The sequence below is a fragment of the Aphelocoma coerulescens genome, chromosome 24, assembly GCF_041296385.1.
Source record: "Aphelocoma coerulescens isolate FSJ_1873_10779 chromosome 24, UR_Acoe_1.0, whole genome shotgun sequence".
In the NCBI taxonomy this organism is placed as follows: Eukaryota; Metazoa; Chordata; class Aves; order Passeriformes; family Corvidae; genus Aphelocoma; species Aphelocoma coerulescens.
In genome coordinates this window covers 6,921,199-6,942,002 of record NC_091037.1, presented here as the reverse complement: position 1 = coordinate 6,942,002, position 20,804 = coordinate 6,921,199, and the positions used below count along the sequence as shown (strand labels likewise).

Sequence of the window (20,804 nt, the reverse complement as noted above, 5' to 3'; positions counted from 1 at the left end):
AGCAGACGGAAAAGATCCATGTTCTCTCCCCTACCTTGAAATTTTTCAGAAAATGCATAAGGAAACATCAAGGAAATTATTATCAGTGTGCACAGGATCATTCTTCCCACTGAAACCTGGGAAAGACTATTAACAAGTTTAAATCTCATTTTATCAAAGATAAAAATCACCTCTCCCATTTTGTTTTATTTCCATGCAGTGCTATGCAATCTGATACACCTCAATAGAGCGAAGAGCTATAAAATTCAGCATAAGAAATTCAGGTTTTCAACATGCAAAGCCAGGTAAATGTTCTGCAGTGATAGCCCTGAAATACTTCCTTCTGTGGAGGTAGTTTTACTTTCAGGATCAGCAAAATCAGTGAAGGGCATCTCAGCACAGCCAGCTTGAGTCTGTTCTATAAATTACCACTTAATTTTCTAATAGCATTAAGCTGCTGTTCTAAGTAGAGCTCTGCTGCTTCCCGTGAAGGAACTGGTTAATGCATCCATTAGGGCTTGTGTGCAGGCCTGGCTGTGGGGTGGTGCTGTAACTGTTAAACCCCAGCTGATGAATTAATGCTTTGGAAATAAAATGCTGCTAAATTACTAAGGACTGCTTTTAAAGAGTGGAAAAAAGGGAAATACATTAGGCCATTGCTGATGTCCTTTACTTTCTGTGACTCTGCTGCTGACAAATTTTGGAGGGTGCTTCAAAAGGCTTTTTGTCATTTGACTTCTCTTGTATCAGACTGCTCAATCCAGGTGTTTTGAGTTCCAGGGAATGTATGGAAGTCCACTTTTCATCCTTTGCTTTGGAAGAAGGTAAATTGTGAGATTTGAGCCTGAATTCTGCTGATAGCCCCAGGATCTTTTGAGGACTGGTTGGCTATGTATGATAAGCTTAAAAATAAACAAATAAAGCTTTTGCCCTCAGACTCTTGGAAGTAAGAAATGTTGCTCCAAGCCTTCTTCCTGCACTCCAGCCTCTTCCCTACTTAACCAGAGTAGTGCTTGGCATTTTTTATCCTGCCCTTGTTTGTGGGCTTGCACTCTCACCTTCAGTTTGCCAGCTGTAGTGGAAGCCTTTCACCACTTTTATTGCTGTTTAGTGGGATCAGAAATAGCTAAAGTCAGGAAAATTAAAGACTGTTTTGGTGAAAATTTGAGATGGTTTTGCTCAGTTAATTCTCTTGCATTTATTTTTTTGCCATGAGTGGTAGGAACTTTTCCTGATGGGCAGCTAATGGTAAACTAAACTTTCTTGGGGCAGTGTTCACATTGAAGTTTTCTTTAAGGAGAATGATGTTGTTTACTGTAGCTGAAGAAACTTACAGTGTCAGTATAGGAATCTCATTAAAGCACTGATTTTTGCACACCTAGACATTAAAGGTTCTCAAAAGATTTTGTTTTGAGCAGCCATGTAAGCTGCTGCCTGAAAGATGCTCCTTAACAACTCTGAATAAATAACAGGGGGAGGGGTATGGGAAGATGGTTTTGGTTTAAAATCCCAATTTCCATTATTTTCCTTATAGATTTAGTAAGAGCCAGAGTTGCTACCTGTTCTCAATAACAGGTACTAACTGCTGACTGTTTTAATAGACTTGAAATTTGTAGAAGTAACCTGGGCTTTTGGGTGGACTTAAAAAGTTTAAAGTATAAAAGTATTCTCAGTTTTTATGCTGGAAAAAAGAAGGCTATTTCATAATTTTTTTGGTAACTTGTTAGTTTTGGTCTGGATCAGCATAAGCTTGGCAGAGCTCAGAGAGCAGCAGCAAGGACAAAAGCAGCCCTGTATTTTAGCTGTGGTTTCCAGGTTTCAAAAGGTAGTCATTAGGATGGTTTGGAAACCCAAGACTTAAAAACCTCATGGTTTCCTCTGCAGATTTGAAGTTTCATCTGAATTGTTTGGAGGGGACAGAATTACCAATTAATTGGGTTGGGTTTTGGGGTTTTTGTATAGAAGATTGTGAATTTAGGGGTGGAAAGCAATAAGCATGACCCACAGACCTCCAGTGTGGTCAGAGCATTCCTGTGTGCTGTCAGGAAGTTGCCATGTAGCCTAATTGCAGGACTTGAAAATCCCAAGTGTTTTATCGTGTTCCAAAACACGTGCAGTCTGTGCACATAAATAACCAATCTGTGATACTGAACAACATCTGTAAGGGGATGGATACTTGAACCAAACTCAGGCTGCATTGCTAACTGCATTCCTACTTGTTATCCTTCTTTTATCTTGCTTTTTCCCCCCCTAGGTATTTGTCCTTGCCACTTCATATTCTCTGTGAAAATGTGCCCTTCAGTTTCCTGCTTGCCTTTTGGATCATGGTGTTTTAGAGAAAAACACAATCTCTGCAGCCTTTTTATCTGGAGTCAGCTGGGTGGTCAGACACGTGGATGGAGTGAGGAACCACAGGTTCCTTCCTGCAGTGGCTCTTTTGTGCAGCTCCCAGTGAGCTTTGCAAGATCAGTGAAACAAATGTTCATGCTGTTTTGAGGAAGGAATTTTGGTTTGTTCCCTCCTGGAATGCTAAATCACTTTGACTCAGTAGTAAGGGGTTTATTTTTCTGTCTACCTGGTGTTAACAGATTATTCTGTCTCCTTTCTGCCAGTTTTGGCCAGTAGGAAGGCTAGTGGAGAGAACTTGTGTGGGTGTGTGACTTGTGATGAGTTTTAGTCCAGGAGTTATTTTTGCCTTGAACAAATTGCTTTGAAGTGATGAAAGATTTTCTAAAAGTACTTTGCTGTGTATTATGGAATCTGTATCCTGGTAACTACAGTGATCTTATTCCCTAATTCTTGTATAGCTAAAGTGCCTTAAGATGGCACAAACTCTCCTATCAAACTATGGAGAAGTCACTTTACAAAATAGCATCTCTCAGTATTCCTCCACGTGTGCTGCTCTCAGTGATGCCTTTGTGCTATCAGCAGTGATGGTTCATATTAACAATCAGCTCAGAAGTGAAAGATCTGAGAGTTAAACTTTTCAAACACTATTAAGCCATAGCTGCTGTCCTTAGGTTTTGTTTGGATTGCCCTTCTGGTTGTCCAGGAAGGCAAAATTGCTGCATGGCCATTTTTTTCAGCAGAATATTAGTGAATGTGAAAACATTAACTTGCTCTCAAGTTTTCACTTGCTGACTGGCTAACAGGACATCTTGGGTCTCTGTGCCTCAGATGCCCAAATAATTAATGTGGGAAAGCAGTAATTAGTTGGGCCTTGCAAGACAGTGATGACACAGATTGGAGCGAGGAGATGAGGATTAAAGCGAGCTGAGCCCACTGCTGGGTGACCTTAGGCAAGTCACTTGACTTTGTGCCTCAGTTTAGCCCAGTGATAAATAGGTCTGGCTCCCTGTGCTGGGATAGGACTTCGGATGGTGCCATAAAAAGGGAACTTTATATAGCACCATGGCAGTGTTCTGCTGCGAGGGGAAGGAAGTGGCTGTGAGTGTGTCTGTCTGACACAGCTTGGAAATTGTCCCTGATGTCCTTGGGACATGTGGAAGGCGACCTGGATGATTAAACCTATTTGGACCTACCTGTGCATTGTGTGAGGATTATCAGTGTTTGTACTTTCTTCTTCTCTTGCCCTTATTTTTAGGGCGGCTTTGTCTTAAACTGTTCCAGTCCCAGCCATTACATCCAAGCTGTACTTTTGAAAGCTTGAGGCCCTGCAATTAATCTTTTTCAAAGGGCATAGCTCTGGGTACAGTAACATTTGTTCAGGGAATGTTCCACTGGAGTTATTATGAACTTTGTCTCTCCAGGGATAGAAAAGAGGATGCCAAAGGCAACCACGTTACACAAGCAACTTCAGGAAGCTGAGGCAGTGCTGAGTCGTGGCTTTACCGGATTTGATCACCTCTCCCCCAGCTCAGCTGTGCACCAGCACTGCCTGCAGTGTGGCACTCCCTATGGAAATGTGGCAGTTTCCAGTGCAAATGTCTCACAGGCAGGCTGTGTGCCCATTGACTCATGTATGCCCAGTTTATGGAGCATGGATAAACTAGAGGAGGAGGGGGAAATAATCTGGTACCTCCAAAGTACAAATTCCAAGGGCAAAAAGGCTGCCCATGAGTCACAGGTACTTGGAAATCTCCCTTTTTCCTTGTAGAAAGGCAGTGGAATGTGCAAGGCAGTAAGGAATGCTTCAGGCTGCAGCAGGTCTTTGTAATCCTGCGGTTGCTGTCGGCAGTATGGGAGTTCGTGGATTGTTGTCCCTGAACTTCCGAGCATTCAAGGCTTCATGTCAGCCATAAACACAGGCATCTAAATATAAACTGCACCCCAGCTACCACTGCAGCTTCTGCCTTGGCTCCCAGTTCTCTGCTGGTGCAGACTCCTCCACCACAAAAGTCAATAAAGGACAAGCAGATGAGAACTCCACCCCTTCCAGCAAGTTAAAGCAAGCCAAAGACTGCTTTAGTGAGATTTCTGCCATTTAAATTCAAAAGCAAACACAGGCTGGTATTATCAGCTCACACCAGATCTGCCTGCAGACAATAATTCTTCCTGTCTTGGACCCCTGCCCATGTGCATTATTGTAATTATCAGCAATTTAAAAAAAAATAAAGCAATAAAGCTAGGATGAGCTGCTAGTCTGTAGATTTACTGCCTGCTGTGTCAGGCATTCATTAGCCTTCCTGGGTTCAAGCCACCTATCTGCTGAATAAAACCAGGAAAAGAAGCTAAGTAAAACAAAGCATGAAACACCATTTGAAGCATGAATTGAGAGCTCTGCTCATGTTTACAAGTTATAAATCCAAAACCAGGGGAGTTCTAAGTATTCTATCCAGAAGTTCTTGTGTGTAAAGAACTCTGCCAACATCCCTTACTTTTTAGTTGAAGTGTTGGCCTCCTGCATACTGACTTATCATTAATTCCCAGGTGAGATTCATGGCAATGAATGTGTGGCACGTTGTGCCCCAGGAAGGCTGGGCTTTGCAATGCCAGCCCAGCTGTTCTCATTCCAACAGCTTCAGTTTGTGACTGCAGCTCTTCTTAATTTTTGTTTTGCCACGGCCTGGCCTCTCCATGTGGAAGGAAGAAGGCCCATGGATGTCAGCTGGAGGCAGTGATAATATGGAGTGTGCAGTTGAAGCAGTTGAATCCCTGCACAAGCATTCATATCAATGTTTCAGTGCAGAAAGGGCAAAACATTAGAATCCTCACGCATTCAAAAGCAGCAGCCATGGAGGGTTGTGTTCTTCAGAAGGCTGGTAAGGTAACAGGGCTCATTTTTGTATCAAAGGAACTGTTAGAATTCCTCAGTGGTCTTGACAGCGTTCAGTTTATATCCTCCATATTTGTGGGTATTGCACTGACACAGGGAGATTTGCAGAGTTGCTCCAGATAGAGTAGGAAATGTAATTTAAAAAAACAAACCCAGAAAAAGCTCTTCCTTTCCTTTAATTAAGGTGGGCAGTGTGATTTATCTGGATAAGGACAGTGCTGAGCAGCCTGTTCTGAAGTCCCTCAGGTTGTGGTTCATGTCCACCCTGATTTAAAACCAGTATTGGTTCTGAGGGGCTTCGCTTAATTAAGAACAAACAGTGCAATAATCTTTTCAAGTGCTTCGTGGCTTTTTTTTGTCAGTGTAGCAGCATCTGGTTGTGGAGTACATGTAACTCAGGAACAGGTAATCTGATCTGATCTGATCTGACCTGTAGAGGATCCTGCAAAAGGCCCTGCCTTGTCACCTAAGGCAGGGTATGCCCTCAGCAGCCCGTAAACTCTTCTCTGGTCACCAAGTCAATGCAGTTCTCCATTGGAGCTTTCTTCAGCACCTTAAAATTCTAGAGGCTGGAGTTTCACTCTTAAAACAGCTTAATCTTCCATGGTTTTATGTGGAGAGCTACTCGTGTTGCTGCAGGGGAAGCCTGATGAAAAGCATGGGCAGTGTGGGTTCTCCTCACAGGCTCTCCAAGCTTCTCAAGCTCCCTTCCACTCTGGTTTTGCTGGAATAAAGGCTCATTCTGGCTAATCTGATCAGATGGACAAGGCTACGGTCGTGTTTGACCCCACCAAAAATGCAGAATTCAGTTAAATATGACATTTTGCAGATACCTTTGTGCTATTAAGGAAAGCTCTCAGGAACTAATTTGTGTGAATTATAATGATCAGCTTTTCTTTACAAGAGATAAGCTCCAGTCACCCTTCAATCCTCAAGTCCCCAGCAGCATGCCAGATGGTTTTCCAGAATAGCATTCCATAGGGAGCTGAATGGACAGCGTGTGAAATAAGTTATGTTGTGATGAGGTTTAACATATCATGGCAATAGAAGGCAAAGGATATGGATGTGGTTTTCATGTTTAGATCTTTATAAACCAGAACTGCAATGTACTGCTTGTGTTTCAAGGGTAGATGTAAAATACTCTTTATTTTACTAAAGTCTCTAGCCTTGTGTCCCTCCTTTGGGATCAGGGATACTTGCAGGAGGAACAGATATGACCCTTTTTAGCACCTGGAGCCCAGGCCTCCAGGTGGGTAATGCTCACACATTAAACCCTGTGTCACAAGCTGAAGAGGCCAGTAGTAAATAAAAGCCAGGATACTTGGGCAGACACTTCCATCAGAGAAAAGGAATATTTAGAGTCTTGAATTCCAGTGTTTCAAGACCATAAATCAGGCACCGCATGGCAGGGTGAGGAATTTAACTGACATTAACTGGCCAGAGATTTATGTGTTTATGGAATCAAAAACTTCTTTGGTCTTGGAAAGCAAACTGGATTACAGAACTATACCAAAAGGCAGAGCCCAGTTTCTCCTGAAACATCTTGTAAATGCAAGTGCCAGTGAGGAAAAAAGTAATGGTTTACGGAACAGTCTTTTCCTAAATAACATTTGTCTTGCTCTCATGTTATGGATATGTATTAATAGGATAATAGCTACTTTTTAATGTTCAACAAGGATGTATACAACTGGATGAACTCTATTCCATCATGTGTGTGTTGCCCCTCCTGATCTGTCAGGCTGCTTATTTAAAGGATTGAATAGTTGCTCCCCAGCACTAAAAGAAGCCGCTGCTTCCATTTATGGCTGGGAAATTCCCAGAGAAAAATGTGCTGTCAGTTTGTTCATCCCTTTGCAATGTGGAATGGGTGAATTCTCTGAGGTACTAAAGAGCTTAACTAAGGACATGGCTTTATCCCAAGCTTTGTGCTGGTTTACATGTTCTGAAGCTTTCCTTTTGCAGAGTGGTGTTTGAGTGTAGCCTGAGGGATCTGCTTCCAGTTCTGATACACCGAAGGCAATTTTGGGAAGCATCAGAAAGTTTCTTGGTCCCAAAAGGCTCTTGTAGGTGACCTTTTTCCCTGTTTAAGTATCAGTGTTAAAGATGTAGCCTCCATGAAGTTTGGAGGTGCTGTATTCTCTCATTACAGCTAAAATGAGATCAAAGTACTAGATTAAATAACTGATATGATTGAGGGCTGGAGTGGATTGCCAGTGAAGGAAAATTGAAGCCCATTGCTCAAAAATCTTGCCTCGCAGGTCCTGGGGTTAAAAAATCAACTTGTGTATCTCAAAGTTCATTAACTCACCCAACAGCACAATTCAAGAGAAGATTTCTGCTGGTTGATTAAAAGTGATGAAATCAAGCAAGTAATTAGTCTCGTTTGTTCAGCTGTGAATTGGGGCTTAGCATGTTCTGGTAGCTACGGCAACAGCACTCGACTGATATGCAAACTATGTGAGCAATCCAAGGAGGAGGAATGATACCTTTGCAGGGATCGAGCCAGAGAGGCAGCAAAAACAAACACTGGCTCGAATCAGTATGTAAATAGGGGGTGGTCATGATTTCAGGAGGTTGGTATGTGTTTGAACAGGAGTTTTGCTCATGCAAGGGCTGTGATGAATGGATTACTTAGGGATGTTTCTGCCTCTCGATGGAGCCTGCACCTCTCCTGCCTCACGAAGCTCCCTTATTGTGCTGCAGACTTGTTAAGTTTGCTTTGAAGGAGCCAGATTCCAGGCATCAGCAGAGCCATCATAGCACATGCATTTATTCTCTTTTGGTGTCCTGTATTTTTAAAAGGGTTTAAAATGCTTCCTGGGTTCTTGATCTTGTGTTTCTTTACGTTTTTTTCTGGGCGTGGAACTTGGATGTGGTTGTGGTGTTGTCATCAAACAAAATTGTTTTAGGGATTGTTTCCTTTAGCATGTCAGGTCCTGTGCTCTCTGGAAAGTGGTTGTTGGTACCAAAGTGGTGTTTGTTTGGAGAGATAAAAAGAGCCTCTTAAAAAGTTTGTGTGTGTTTAGTGTTGTGAAGGATCATTCTATGTTTGCCTCTTTCTTCTGAAAAGACAGCAGGGAGCAGGGTTGTGCAAGGCCTACCTATCACAGGTTCTGCTGTGTGCACTTGTAAGATGTTTATTAAAGGCTTGATTTCTGAAAGAACCGAGTTACTGCACCATATTCCCAGCCTCAGTCTATTCCTCAGAGTTCCTCCTCTACCTGCACTATGTGACTCTTTTTTCCTTAGGACAGAGTGCAACAAACATACCTGCACTAAACTTGAAAATATATGTGAACTTGGCAGCATTTTGATACTGGGACATTGATGCTGCTATCTGTTACACATAGTTTGGTATTTCCTTGCTTTGTGGTCTGTGTTAAAACATGCTGTCATAAGCATCTGTTGATTAGAAGGGTCAGAGTAAATAGAAACCACTTGTATAAGACTATTTCTCTTAAGTGATGCACGGGTGAATAGTACTTAAAACTCAAGGGGTCATTTTTCTGCAGTTAATACTTGAATTTATGCTTTTGTGCCTCAGGTTGGTTTTCTCCCCCAAGCACTAATCTTGTGTTCAGCACTAAACAATCCTTGACTTTCTGAGTGTTGAAATGTCTTATCTCCAGGCAGTGAGATAAGGGGAGGGGGAGAAATGAGCTAATTATAATGGAGTTATTCTTTTTCCTAATATCCAGTAACTAGGAGCTGCACAAAGAAGTTGTCCAGTTGAATTCTACTCTTTATTCCTTTATTTGCTTTAGGCATACAAATATTGGTATGAATTGATGGGGGTCTGCAGGCAGTAGGGAATGAACAGTGACCACAGTAATTTATGCATTTTTCAATGCACAAAAAGTTAAATATGAAGGCAGGACTGGTAGCCTGGGGTTGTGTTGCCTGCCAGTGAAAAGCAGCTTAGGGCCAGCAGACTCTGCATTGCTGTTTCCATCTGGAGTAGCTGAAATGGATTTAATTCTCCTGAACACCTTAAAGAGCATTTGATTTAGTAATTTATCTGCTTTTTTGCCTTATGCCTCTTTCTCTTGTACAACAGGTAGTAGTTATTTAAGGAGAGCATGTTCAGCTCCCACCATCCACTTGGTCTTCTCAGGGAAAAAAAAAAAAAAAGTCTGCAATTTAATGTACTCCTCTTTTTCCTCTTTCGGTCAGCCAGCAAGATTTCAGAAAGGGGCCCTGACCTTATTTTCATTGATCAGTCTGCAATTTGACCCAAATGTGGGCCTGGGCTGTCAGGTTTTTATCTGCTGGTGCAGTCTTGGAAGTGTGCAGAATACACATCTGAAACAGCTCCCCATAGGAGTGCACTGAATGGGACACAACAGGCTTTGAGGAGCTGGTTGCCACAGCTATTTTTTCTGATTCAGCAGAAATCATCTTTATTTGTATGTTTGAGCAAAAATCTTGGGTATTTCTATCCCAATTATTCAGTGATATTGGGATAAACACACAGCTTTAAACTCTGAGCAGGATTCTTGCAGTGGGAGGCAGTTATTTTATTAGTAGTAGTGATACCTGCTTGTGTGTAACCTCACAGAGGTCCTTCTGCCAAAAGTTATTAGTACTATTTAGTAAGTTTTTCAGACATCTGTTTTGCCCCCATGTAGGTGCAGCCTTTTAGTGGGAAGTATTCTTGGTTTTGGTAAGCTGTTGTTTCAGTTATAAAAACAGAGTTGGGGAAAACAAATGCCTTGCTGCTGAAAACTTGGGGTTGGCTCAGCATCTCAAGGAATGTTGTTACAAAATAGTTTGCAAGACTCCATTGATATTCTGGATCAAGCAGGAGCTGTCTGAGAAGATGCCAGAGGGTTTCTGGTTCTGTGAGCTGTTGAGCCTTTGATCAGATAATGAATCAAGGTGTTTTGGTTTGGTTTGTCTTCACAGGCCCTTGCAGCCAATGCTGGGACGGGGTTTGCGGTGGCAGAGCCTCAAATTGCCATGTTCTGTGGGAAGCTAAATATGCATGTGAACATCCAGACTGGGAAATGGGAACCTGACACTTCTGGGACCAAGAGCTGCTTTGGAAGAAAGGAGGAGATTCTGCAATATTGCCAGGAGGTGAGATTTTCTGTGTAATCCTGACTCTTCACTGCTGTGAAGGAATTGGATTCCAATTTAGCTGCTCAGTAGCAAATTAACCCTGCAGGAGATGAGCTTGCTTTTGCCCATGTCCAATTCCCTGTACTGTCCTGCTGAGTTATTGCCCAGGAAGAGCAGGGAGGACACTGCAGTGGGATTTAGGAGCTACCTCAGATCACCTCACACTGCCACAGAAGGTCCTTGGTCTGTATGTCAGAGGTATCTATCTTCATGTATGTTTGCAGGGCTTTACCCAAATGTTCTGCCCCTGAGCTGGTTAACCAGCATCTGCTCCCTGTTGTGTAAAATGGAACCTGACACCTATTCTAGGTAGAATGTGGCTGTGCTATTCTCAGTGATGTGTTCAGATCAGCCAGAATATTAGAAAAATATTTTAATCAAATTTTGACGGTATTTTTAAGCTCTTTATACTTTATTACAAAAGATGTAATCGTCTTCTACTGTGTTTCAGATACTCTATAACATATTGGCCTTGTCCAGTGTCTTTAATTGCTCCTATGAGGTGACAGGCACATAAAATACCACAAGGAATGTATTTTTTTTTAATGGGAAAGCAACAGAATGTACCATGTCTGGACTGGAAAACTTTTTAAACTGTTTTACAAGACTGATATAACTGGGGCTGCATTTTTTTCACGTAGTAGAAGCCTAAATATAAGCCAGTGTCTGGACTTGAGAGCTTGAGCAGGGCATAAGGATCAAATTAATACATCATAAATGGACCAGGCACGAGGAAACCTGAGGAGGTGGGTGCATAACCTGACAAGTGTTGAGAGAGTCTGAAGACATTACTAAACCCTGTTTGTTGGTGATTGCTGTTCCAGGGGGTATTGTGTTGCTCCAGAAAGAATTAAACAGCTACATCTCCTCCAAACCTGAATACCCAGATGCTCCTCCTCCACTGCTGTGCAAATCCAGACCCCTTAGCTTAGTGCCAGTGAGGACTCTTGCCCTGACCTGGCTTTCTCCTGCCTCAAAGCAGTGGCATATCCGTTTCTGAAGCCCTGTGTGACAGACAGCTGGAGCTTTCTTTATGTCTCCAGCTGTCCTGAGTTTGATCCAGAGGAGAGCGTGTGTCCATGTGCAAACTTCAACTTGTTCCTGTGTAGAGAATCAGCCTCACTACTCTACTACACTACTAAGGTAGGGGCTGCTCTGCACATTCTCTGTCCTTTCTGGAGAGAAACCTCTCTGTCTGTGCTGTTCCCCAGATGTACCCAGACCTTCAGATCACCAACGTGGTGGAAGCCAACCAGCCTGTCAGCATTGACAGCTGGTGCAAGCGTGGGAAGAAGCAATGCAAGGACCACACTCACATCGTCGTGCCCTACAAGTGCCTGGGTGAGTGTGTGCTGGGTGTGCTGTGCATTCCTGTGGGAGAAGCAAGGAATTGCCTCCTGGGTTCATACAGAGAGAACAACTTAGTTTGTAAGACTTCTCTTGTATCAGGTTGTCATTTCCACATTCAACTTGCACTGAAACATTTTTCTTTCCACAAGATGGAACTCTGCCTTTCTGGAGCAGATCAACAGCTTGGTAACAGCTGTGGTGGAATAATGGTGCCTGGCATGAAAAACAAATCCCCATTCTCTCTGCAACTGCCATAAAAACCTGAAGGCTATTGTATCTGAATATCACAAAGACATTGGGGTTTAATATTTTGATCCTATTTTTGTGAAGCTTTAATATTTTGTTGCCTTGGAGACTTAAATGCTCAGTGTGCTCAGGCTTCCTGCTTGGTCTTGGCAAGAGATCTCTATTCTATTTCAATGACTATATTTAAACGTTGCTGTTTCAAAGAGGCCCTGCTTCTTGCAGCTGTATCCCTTGTCCCCATTTTGAACTGTGAAAGAATATGAGATAAACTGTGATGGATTTCATGGTGCTTTCCAGAATCTCCCCACCCACTGGAATCAGGCAGCATGTTTTAACTGGTTAACTTGGGACTTCTGACTTGTGGGTTGTGGCTGACACTGCGCTGCCCCATGCTGCCCCAGCTTAGTTTCAGCTGGCTGACTTTCTTTTCAGTTATCCACTGGAAAAGACTTGTAGGAAGTCTTGGAAGAGTCTGATTGCTGGGAGCATTCAGTAGGAACCAGTTTTCATAATTTCTGTCCGTATCCCAAGTTACCATGCGATTTGACAAGGAGAACTCCAGCAAAGAAGCAGAACCATGTGGGTGTTTTGTCCTTTATGTAATACCTTCCACTAGACAATCATAAAGCACTTCATTAAACATAAAAGTTACTGTGGACACATCCTGGGAGAAAGGTGCTTGTCTTTATAGATGTGGAAATTCAGGTTTGGGAAGCAACCAAGCCCAACTGATCATAAGAACTTCTGATGGAAATAAGGATGAAAGCAAGATCCCTGGATTTATAAGGAGTTGTCTTTTTTACAAATCCTTCCCCAGGCCTAATCTCCAGCTGAAAAATAAACTGATTTTACTGACACTGCCCTAAAATTGGATACTCATTAAACCATTTATTCAGGTTTTTTGTCAGTGTATTTCTCACTGTTCATGACTTGCAGGCCCCCAGCCTGTGAGGCTGCTTTGGTTTTCAGATCTGAGTTGCAAGTCTGGAGTCCAGATATCTATACAATCTCTTTGTCTTTAGCACTACACAAATTGCTTGTTGTAAATGATGTTTCTCTGGGATTGTAGTCAAACTGTGGGATTTTGTTCCCATTCTTGGTTGTGTTTTCCTTGTGTCTTGGTTCTAAAGATGGGTGTCTGCTAAGGAAGGCAGGAGCCTCCCCTGGAATGGAAAATACGGCCCCCTCCCCTCCGAATTATTATAATTTTGAAATTAGTGGGCTTTCAGGCAAAGATATGAGAAAAGAAATAGCAGTTCTTTACTAGAGTGTGTATGTATAGCGAGGCAAACGACAACAGTGGTGACACCAACAAACGAGAGCAGCACACCCAGTGAGCGGTCGGTCTCTTCGTGCTATTGAAGCGCTTTCCCCTCGGGTGCAGTTCCGCTCCCGGCCAGCAGGGGCGCCGCTGGCTCCCGGCCGGGCAGGGCGGGTGCGATGGTTCCCCCGCGGCTGCAGGGGGCGCTGTGGCGCGGCGCCGCCCGCCTCGCTCTGTCTCTGTGGTAGAGGTAGCGCAGCCCGCGGGGGATGGAGAAGGCGCTGCTGTTACAAACTCCCGCGGGAGCCGCGCCCAGTGCCCCGTCTGACAGCAAAAGCAGCTGTAGCAGGAGCCTCAGGAGAAGGAAGCTGGAACGGCAGGGTGGACTCACCCAGAGGTAGCAAGCAAGAGGCAGCAGAAACTCCGCAGCTGGGAGGGGCAGGCCCTGCTGGCAAGCAGGGGTGAAGGGTGCAGTGTAGCACAAACCTGGGAACAGCAGAGGTACGGTGGGTGTTGGGCAGCAGCCCCCGGTGGGAAACTGAGGGCGCCGCAGGGTCCTGGCAGGGCACGCACCAGCTCTGAGCTTCCCGACAGTAGAGCAGTAAAAGAAGCCAAGCCAGGAGGCTCAGTCACAGTGCTGAAGCAAAAAAAAACCAAAAACCCAAAAAACGAAAAAGAAGCAGGCAAAACCCACAGGAACAACAGGATCCTTGGTCAGAGATACTGGCCGTGTGTGTCCAGTCGAACAGCATGCCCGAAAAAAGAAGGAGCTGTCCCCAGAAATCCCAGCCTGGCTCCCACCATTGCAACACTCCCAGAGCCAGGGAGGATGGGGGGGAGCAGCCCCCAGAAACAAGACAAAAGAAAACAGAACAAAATCCCCCAAAATTATATGGGATAATAAAGTATCCCCAAGACACCTTGATACATTAATGCACAGCATACCTTGTGGTAGGATCCTGTCACCATACCCTTTTTAATCTTCTCTGCCTCTCCCCCACAAAGGAAAGCACCTTTGTATTTTAAAGGTGAAGAGAAGAACCCATGAATCTTCTGACTTCAGCCCCCAGAACCACAGTCTCTTGGTTTTAAAAGTTTGCTCAGTTTTACTTTTCTTATCAGAAGCATTGAAACCTTTCCTGATAGAGTAGGATGAAAGATTATTCACTCAAAATTCTAACTGGCCAGTTTTGAGATAAGAAAATGGGGAAAATACCATCTCTGTTAGTTTAAAATGTAAGTAATTACAAAGGGATGGTTAAGGTCATTTGATTTCATTATCTTCAATTATCAGGTAATCTAACTCTAAACTATTTAACTTCTCTATACTGTATAGAAGTGTCCATAAACTTTTAGTATCAACACTAAGGAGTTGCAAAAAAATTGGTCATGCAAACAATATTTAAAATATGTTTTGAAAAATAGTGTGAAGGATTGGTTGGACAAAGAATTCTGCTTCGTGGAGACTGTGAGAAAAAGTCTTGACTTAAAAGCTTTTCTCCAGTTTTAACAAATGATGCCTAAAGCTGCTGGTCATGTGTGCAGGGAATGCTGCTTTGAAATGCTTGTGCTGAAGATCTTTTCCTGGTCTTCTTAGAGTATCTAGCTCTCTCCTTATTTTAAAATCACTGGGTGCAGCATTTGAATCTGCAAGAAAGAAAGGAAAAACCTCAGCTTGGAATCTCCTGTTTGGATTCCAGTGGCAGTGTTTGCTGGGACTTCTGGGGTAAGAGCAGGCAGTGATGCTGATTTAGTTCTGATCCTTATTTCACATGTGTTGGTACCAAACTGAATGATGGTGGAAATTTATGGTAAATAGCTTTTAACTCCAACTAGAGTCTGTACAGTAGAGTGATTCTCTCTCTCCCATCTTCCTCAAAAGCAAAAGTCTGGGTTTGGCACAAAGATTGGGCCAAAGCTTCCTTGTGCTGGTGAGCTTGTGGTTATCTAGATATTGGAATGCAGTGTATTTGCTGACTCTGGTTGTACTCTGATATTTAGGCTGTATAGTTTTTATTTTCCAGCCCTCTGTGTTTTGGTTAGGGCAGTGAATGTGCTGCAGCTGATCTTGAATTAAACCATCTGGAAACAAAACAAAACCAAACAAGACTTGCTCAGATACTGAAAACATAGATAACACCCTCAGCATATAAAAATTTCCAGGCTGTTACAGCAGCAGACAGCATGAAGGAACTTTGGTATGATGCAGCTCATTTGGAAGTAGGTGATTAAGTGGTTTGAAACTTCCGAGTGCAAACACAATCTTCTCAAAGATTTGAGTGAAATCTCTTCAGTCAATCCTTTCATGGAAGAACAATTGTTTATTAACTTGCACTGTAAACTCTGCCTTCAGTTCAGCTTTAGGGGTCAGCAGGATCACCCTGTGCTCCTGGTTTTACCTTGGAATCTCCGAGGCTCTGTTTTTCTTTAGATTCTCAGAGATAATTTTCACAGCTGGTGTGACTTGTCTCCTTTAAGAATATACCAAACCCTCAAGGCACATGCACAGAGTGCTCTTTGGGGGAGTTCTGATGGAGGCTTCATTTGCTGTTGGAAGCTGGGCGAGTGTGAACTGTGGCCATTGTGTTTTGCAGTGGGTGAGTTTGTGAGTGATGTCCTGCTGGTTCCCGAGAAATGCCGGTTCTTCCACAAGGAGCGCATGGATGTGTGTGAGAGCCACCAGCACTGGCACACCGTGGCAAAGGAGGTAATGGAGCCACTGGCACAGGAGCTTCTTTATTCTGGATCTGTCCACTTGGATGCTTGTAGTGTTGGAGCATAGCAGTGTTTCACTCTGGGTTGCTATTCCCATGTTCCAGTCAATGAACTGAGGCAGACAGCGAGGAAATAAAAATTTAAAAGTACTCAAGTGACTTAAAAACCTGTGTAGCAGTTGAATTATTCTTTGTGAAAAGCTGTCCTGAATAGCTTATCCATATCATAGAGCTAGGAATTGAAATCAGGGCTCTGGGATGCTGCTTTAACCGGTGGTTCATCCCTCTTTCTTTCCTCTTTCCAGGGAGATACTGAGGGCAGAGGATAGTCCCTATTTTTCTTGCACATTTTGTTTTTATGTACCTGCTGCTGCTGAGGATTTGGCTGGGAGGGCTTGCCTGGGAGCAATCTGGGTTTCATTGGGACTGATTAGTGGAGGTTTTACATAAGAGATGGATTATATTCTCAAAATAAATCTAGCCCGTGGTTTTGGGGGGGTTTTGTGTTTTTTTATCTGACTAGCTAAACTGTTGCGAAAGCTTTGCACTCCCATTTGAAGCAGGGGTAATAAAAACAAGATCCTGACAGAATGTTCATGTTTTCCATTTTGTAGAAGCAACAATTGTAGAAACAGCAACACAAGAACCAGTTGTTAACCAGATGAGGTTAAGGATGCTCCACTTAAAATTCCTACTTTAAAATCCTGTGAGCAGAAATCTGTCTAAATAAAGCTGTACTAGAGGAATTGTTTTTTAATTGAGGGTAAACTTGTTAATGTCTAGAAAATTGAAAAATCATTTGCTTTAAATGTAGTTGGAGAACTTTTCCAGCAATATTTGGCTCATTTAAAATCCGTGCTGTAACAAAGCAAAGCACAAAAGCGTTCTGATGGGCATAATAAAGCTTTTCTTCATTCTTTTCTGGGCACCTCAAAGCCAAGTATTTCCTTAGCTTAAGAGAAGTCAATAGACATAATGTCCAAGCATAGTTTACGTTTGGCTTTTTGTTGAATTATCTGCTTGATTTTCATCTACAGAATGGTAAAATAATCCTGACACAAAGTCCATCTGAGCAATTGTTCACTTGCTCTAATGTAAAGTTTAATAGATGAAGTTTAATGAAATGGCCAGCCCAGAAAAGCAAACACCCTTTCTGGTTCTTTCAAGTGTTCTCTGTTGAGTTGGCACAAAATGTTTAGGTTTTTTTTCCTGGACTTTGCCAGGCTGACAAACCAGCAGTTGTTGGGGCCGGGGTGTGAAACGTTAACACCAGGAAGAACTGGGTGGTTCTGAATCTGGGACTTCTGTGAGGATTTTTTTACACTGCAAGTTTCAAATCCACTTTCCTTCGATGTTCAGATTTAGGTCATATGTTGCTGTTGTTTTTGCTGTAAAATTTAAACCGTTCTTGGGATCTCTGATAGGCAAACTTGAGCTTTATCCAAAGGCAGAGCATGATGCTGAGCTGACATGAATGGGCTCCCCTTTCAGGCCTGTCTGACAGAAGGGATGATCCTGCACAGCTACGGGATGCTGCTGCCCTGCGGAGTGGATCAGTTCCACGGAACAGAATATGTGTGCTGTCCTCAGACTAAGGTTGTGGATGAAGCTCTGTCCAAAGAGGAAGAGGATGAAGACGAGGATGAAGACTATGATCTTTACAAGAGGTAGAGTTCTTACTGGTGTAGATGTTGACACCTTTGTACATGAAGCTGCTGCTTGGGAATGTTTCACAAGGCAACTCCCTTGTGGTGGAGGATTGAGCGAACTTCTGTGCTTTTGGGTTTCCTAAAGGAGTGTCCTGAGCCTGAAGAGGACAAATGGCTTTGCAGTGCCCCTTTTACTGGAGGGGCTAAACACCCACTCTCCCTTCATCCCTGCAGAGAGTTGGGGTCATTCAGCCTGGAGAAGAGAAGGCTTTAGGGAGACCTTAGAGCCCCTTCCAATTCCTAAACAGGCTCTGAGAGAGCTAGAGAGGGTCTTTGGACAAGGGCCTGTAGGGACAGGACAGGGGGGAATGGCAGGGATAGATGGATATTGGGAAAAAAAATCTTCCCTGTGAGGGTGGTGAGGCCCTGGCACAGGTTGCCCAGAGAAGCTGTGGCTGCCCCATTCCTTGAAGAGTCCAACGCCAGGCTGGACAGGACTTGGAGCAGCCTGGGACAGTGGAAGGTATCCTTGTCCAGGGGAGGGGGGTCAAACAAGATGGGCTTTAAGGTCTCTTCTAACCCAAACCATTCTGGGATTCTACATTAGGAACCTGCCCCGAGGTTAGATTTTCGCTTACTGAAAAATGAAAAGGGGCTGCATGAAGCCAGGGCCGTGGAGAAGCTCTGCCTGCAGCAGCAGGAGTGTCTGTAATGAGGGATGTCCCATTGCTGGGGGTGATGGGCTAATCAAGAGTTGGTACACTTATTTTTCCCATTTCTGGTGTTTCTAGAACAGAGGGAAAGAGAATCTTTATTCTGGTACGTCCAAATGATTAGCCTTAACTTTACCCCCTAATTTATCTGTGTCCCTCCAGTGAGTTCCCTACAGAGGCAGGTGTAGAAGACTTCACAGGAACAGCTGTGGAGGAAGATGAAGATGAGGATGATGAAGGGGAAGAGGAGGAGGATGTGGTTGAAGACCGTGATTACTACTATGACAGCTACAAGGTTGATGACTACATTGAGGAGACCCCCACAGAGCCCAGCAGTGACAAAGCTATGGCTGAAAAAGAAGTGAGCAGCGACATGAAATGTAAGACACATCCCAGTCCACAGGCCTCCTGCTCCCTTGGAATCATTCCTGTTGGCTGTCAGTTAGCGATGGGGTTTTGATCGAGTCAATAAATGCCACTTGGAAGTTTTATTTGCCAGATAAGTTAGCAAACAGAGGAAAGCTGATGATGCTTATGTTTCAAGTGTTGAAATTAACTCTCTAGAGCACGGGCCATATGTTTCCAGATAAGCAGCAGTTCTGCTGGTGGGAAGCCCAGTGTTTGGCATGTTGAACAAGCACCTCCATGAAGGTGCAGTGATGAGTCACAAAAGCCGTATCTACAAATTTTGGAAATTGTTAAAGGGACATTTGGGGTACACTGTAAATTTAAAATTTGGTGGTATATTCCAGCTTAAAATGAGGAAGCTAAAAGTGTTGGGCCATACTCTGCAGAGGTGCCATGTGGTCATTTAAGGATGAGGAACATCCTTGGTGCTGCCTTTGCATAAATATTTCTCGCCCACAAAAGAAAGTCAGCCAGCACAACTGACCTAACTTTATTATATGTTAAGATACACTTTCTGCAGTAGTAGAATCTACTGTGCTGGTGGCAGCTTTTGTTGAGTGGTAGGTGCCCTTGCAGAGGGCTCATGGTGTGGTGCCTCAGCATTATGTGATGTCCTACACTTTGAATGTAGACGTGTCTGCAGAAAAGGGAGGAGCGGAGAGGGAATGAAATTCAATTAGCTACAGATCACTGAATCATTGCCAGCAGTTCTTGCATCTTTTTGGTAAAATGCCAGCATGCTGCAGATAATTTTCCTTGCTGAAACGAGGCTTAGCTGATATGTGTACCCGGCTCTTACAGATCTGCAGGTGTTGTAAGAGGCTTGGAGGAATATGATTGGGGTGTCTGTTTTGGGGGTATACAGTCTTTTTTCCCTGGAGTACCACGAACAGTTGCTAATATATACACTATATCTGCTCTCTTGCCTCAAAACAGCCCAGCTGCTATTGCTGGCTCACCATGAAGCATTCCCTGTGCCATAGCTGCATGGAGTTTTAATATTTGGTGCACAGATGTTTCAAACCTTAAAACCTCAGTGTCTGAGGCTGGCATGGAGGTCACTGCCTTGGTTTAGCCTGCTTTTTCACTTACTCCTACACCTCCCCTGTAAGATGTGGAGTGTCTGTCCAGGCAGAGTGCAGTGAACAGGACATCCTTGGATGCTTTAAGCAGCCCTAATGGACTGGCTTTCCGTGCTATTGGTTTTATAGAGTGGAGGCTCTCCCACTGGGGCACCCAGGGCATAATGCTGTGGCATCAGCAGAACAGATTCCTGCTTTCCCAGCCTCTGGCTCTGGAGAAATCTCTTGCAGATGAGAGCTCCATGTAGAGACAGAGTGAGCTGCTTGGCTAGCTCCAAAGCACCACGTGCAGGCATCTCCCTGACCAGCTTGTGATGGATGCTTTGGAGTGTTAAACCCCCCAAAACTGACAGAAGCCCTTGGGTCAGTGCAGCAGCGATGCTGAGGCTGGTGCCTCAGAGGAAGGGGTGAAGTAGAGCCACCTCTGCATCATGTAAATCACTCGGCAAGGCCTGTGCTCCTCACCAGCTCATGTTCTAACCCATCTCCACACAGCTGTCTGCTCCCAGGAGGCCATGACAGGGCCCTGCCGGGCTGTGATGCCTCGTTGGTACTTCGATGCTAACAAGAGAAAATGCATTCGCTTTATATATGGAGGCTGCGGAGGCAACAGGAACAATTTTGAGTCAGAGGAGTATTGTATGGCTGTGTGTAAAAAGATGAGTAAGTCCTGCCTCCCACTGGCCTTTTGCAGCTGGCCACTGTCTGTCTGGCGTGTGGTGTCTCCTCCTCCTTGCCTTGGGCAATAGAGGACCTGTCTGTAGCTTATCCCTTTGGTTCTGGTGTCTGTCCCTTTGCAGCAGTCTCCTCCTGTCTCCACTTCCCTAGGTCTGTAGGGTGGTTGTTCCTGGGGAAAGTGGCTCTCATGATACGCTGTCTGTGCTCCCTGGTGACTTGCAGTTCTTGCTGAGGGCTCAGCTGTCCTCTTCCAGATCTACAGCAAGGACCAGGGGCTGTCTCTGACCTCTTGCCTAACTGGCCTTTTAATCAGAATATATGTAAGGAAGCCCTTGCTTTCCCCAATCGTGTTACCATGCATATGTTG

At 44.0% G+C, this 20,804-nt stretch overlaps 1 protein-coding gene across 6 annotated transcripts in view; it reads left to right on the top strand.

Annotated features, from left to right (window-relative positions):
* The window catches only part of APLP2 (amyloid beta precursor like protein 2), a 47,907-nt gene that overhangs the window by 11,769 nt on the left and 15,334 nt on the right, over positions 1 to 20,804 (top strand). For 5 of the 6 annotated variants that reach the window (XM_068994811.1, XM_068994809.1, XM_068994808.1 and 2 more), the window contains exons 2-7: positions 10,121 to 10,294; positions 11,548 to 11,677; positions 15,788 to 15,900; positions 17,399 to 17,574; positions 18,432 to 18,649; positions 20,255 to 20,422. In XM_068994811.1, the coding sequence (XP_068850912.1) occupies positions 10,121 to 10,294; positions 11,548 to 11,677; positions 15,788 to 15,900; positions 17,399 to 17,574; positions 18,432 to 18,649; positions 20,255 to 20,422 (979 nt within the window). The remainder of the gene's footprint in view (positions 1 to 10,120; positions 10,295 to 11,547; positions 11,678 to 15,787; positions 15,901 to 17,398; positions 17,575 to 18,431; positions 18,650 to 20,254; positions 20,423 to 20,804) is intronic. The other variant, XM_068994812.1, reaches the window with a different exon arrangement.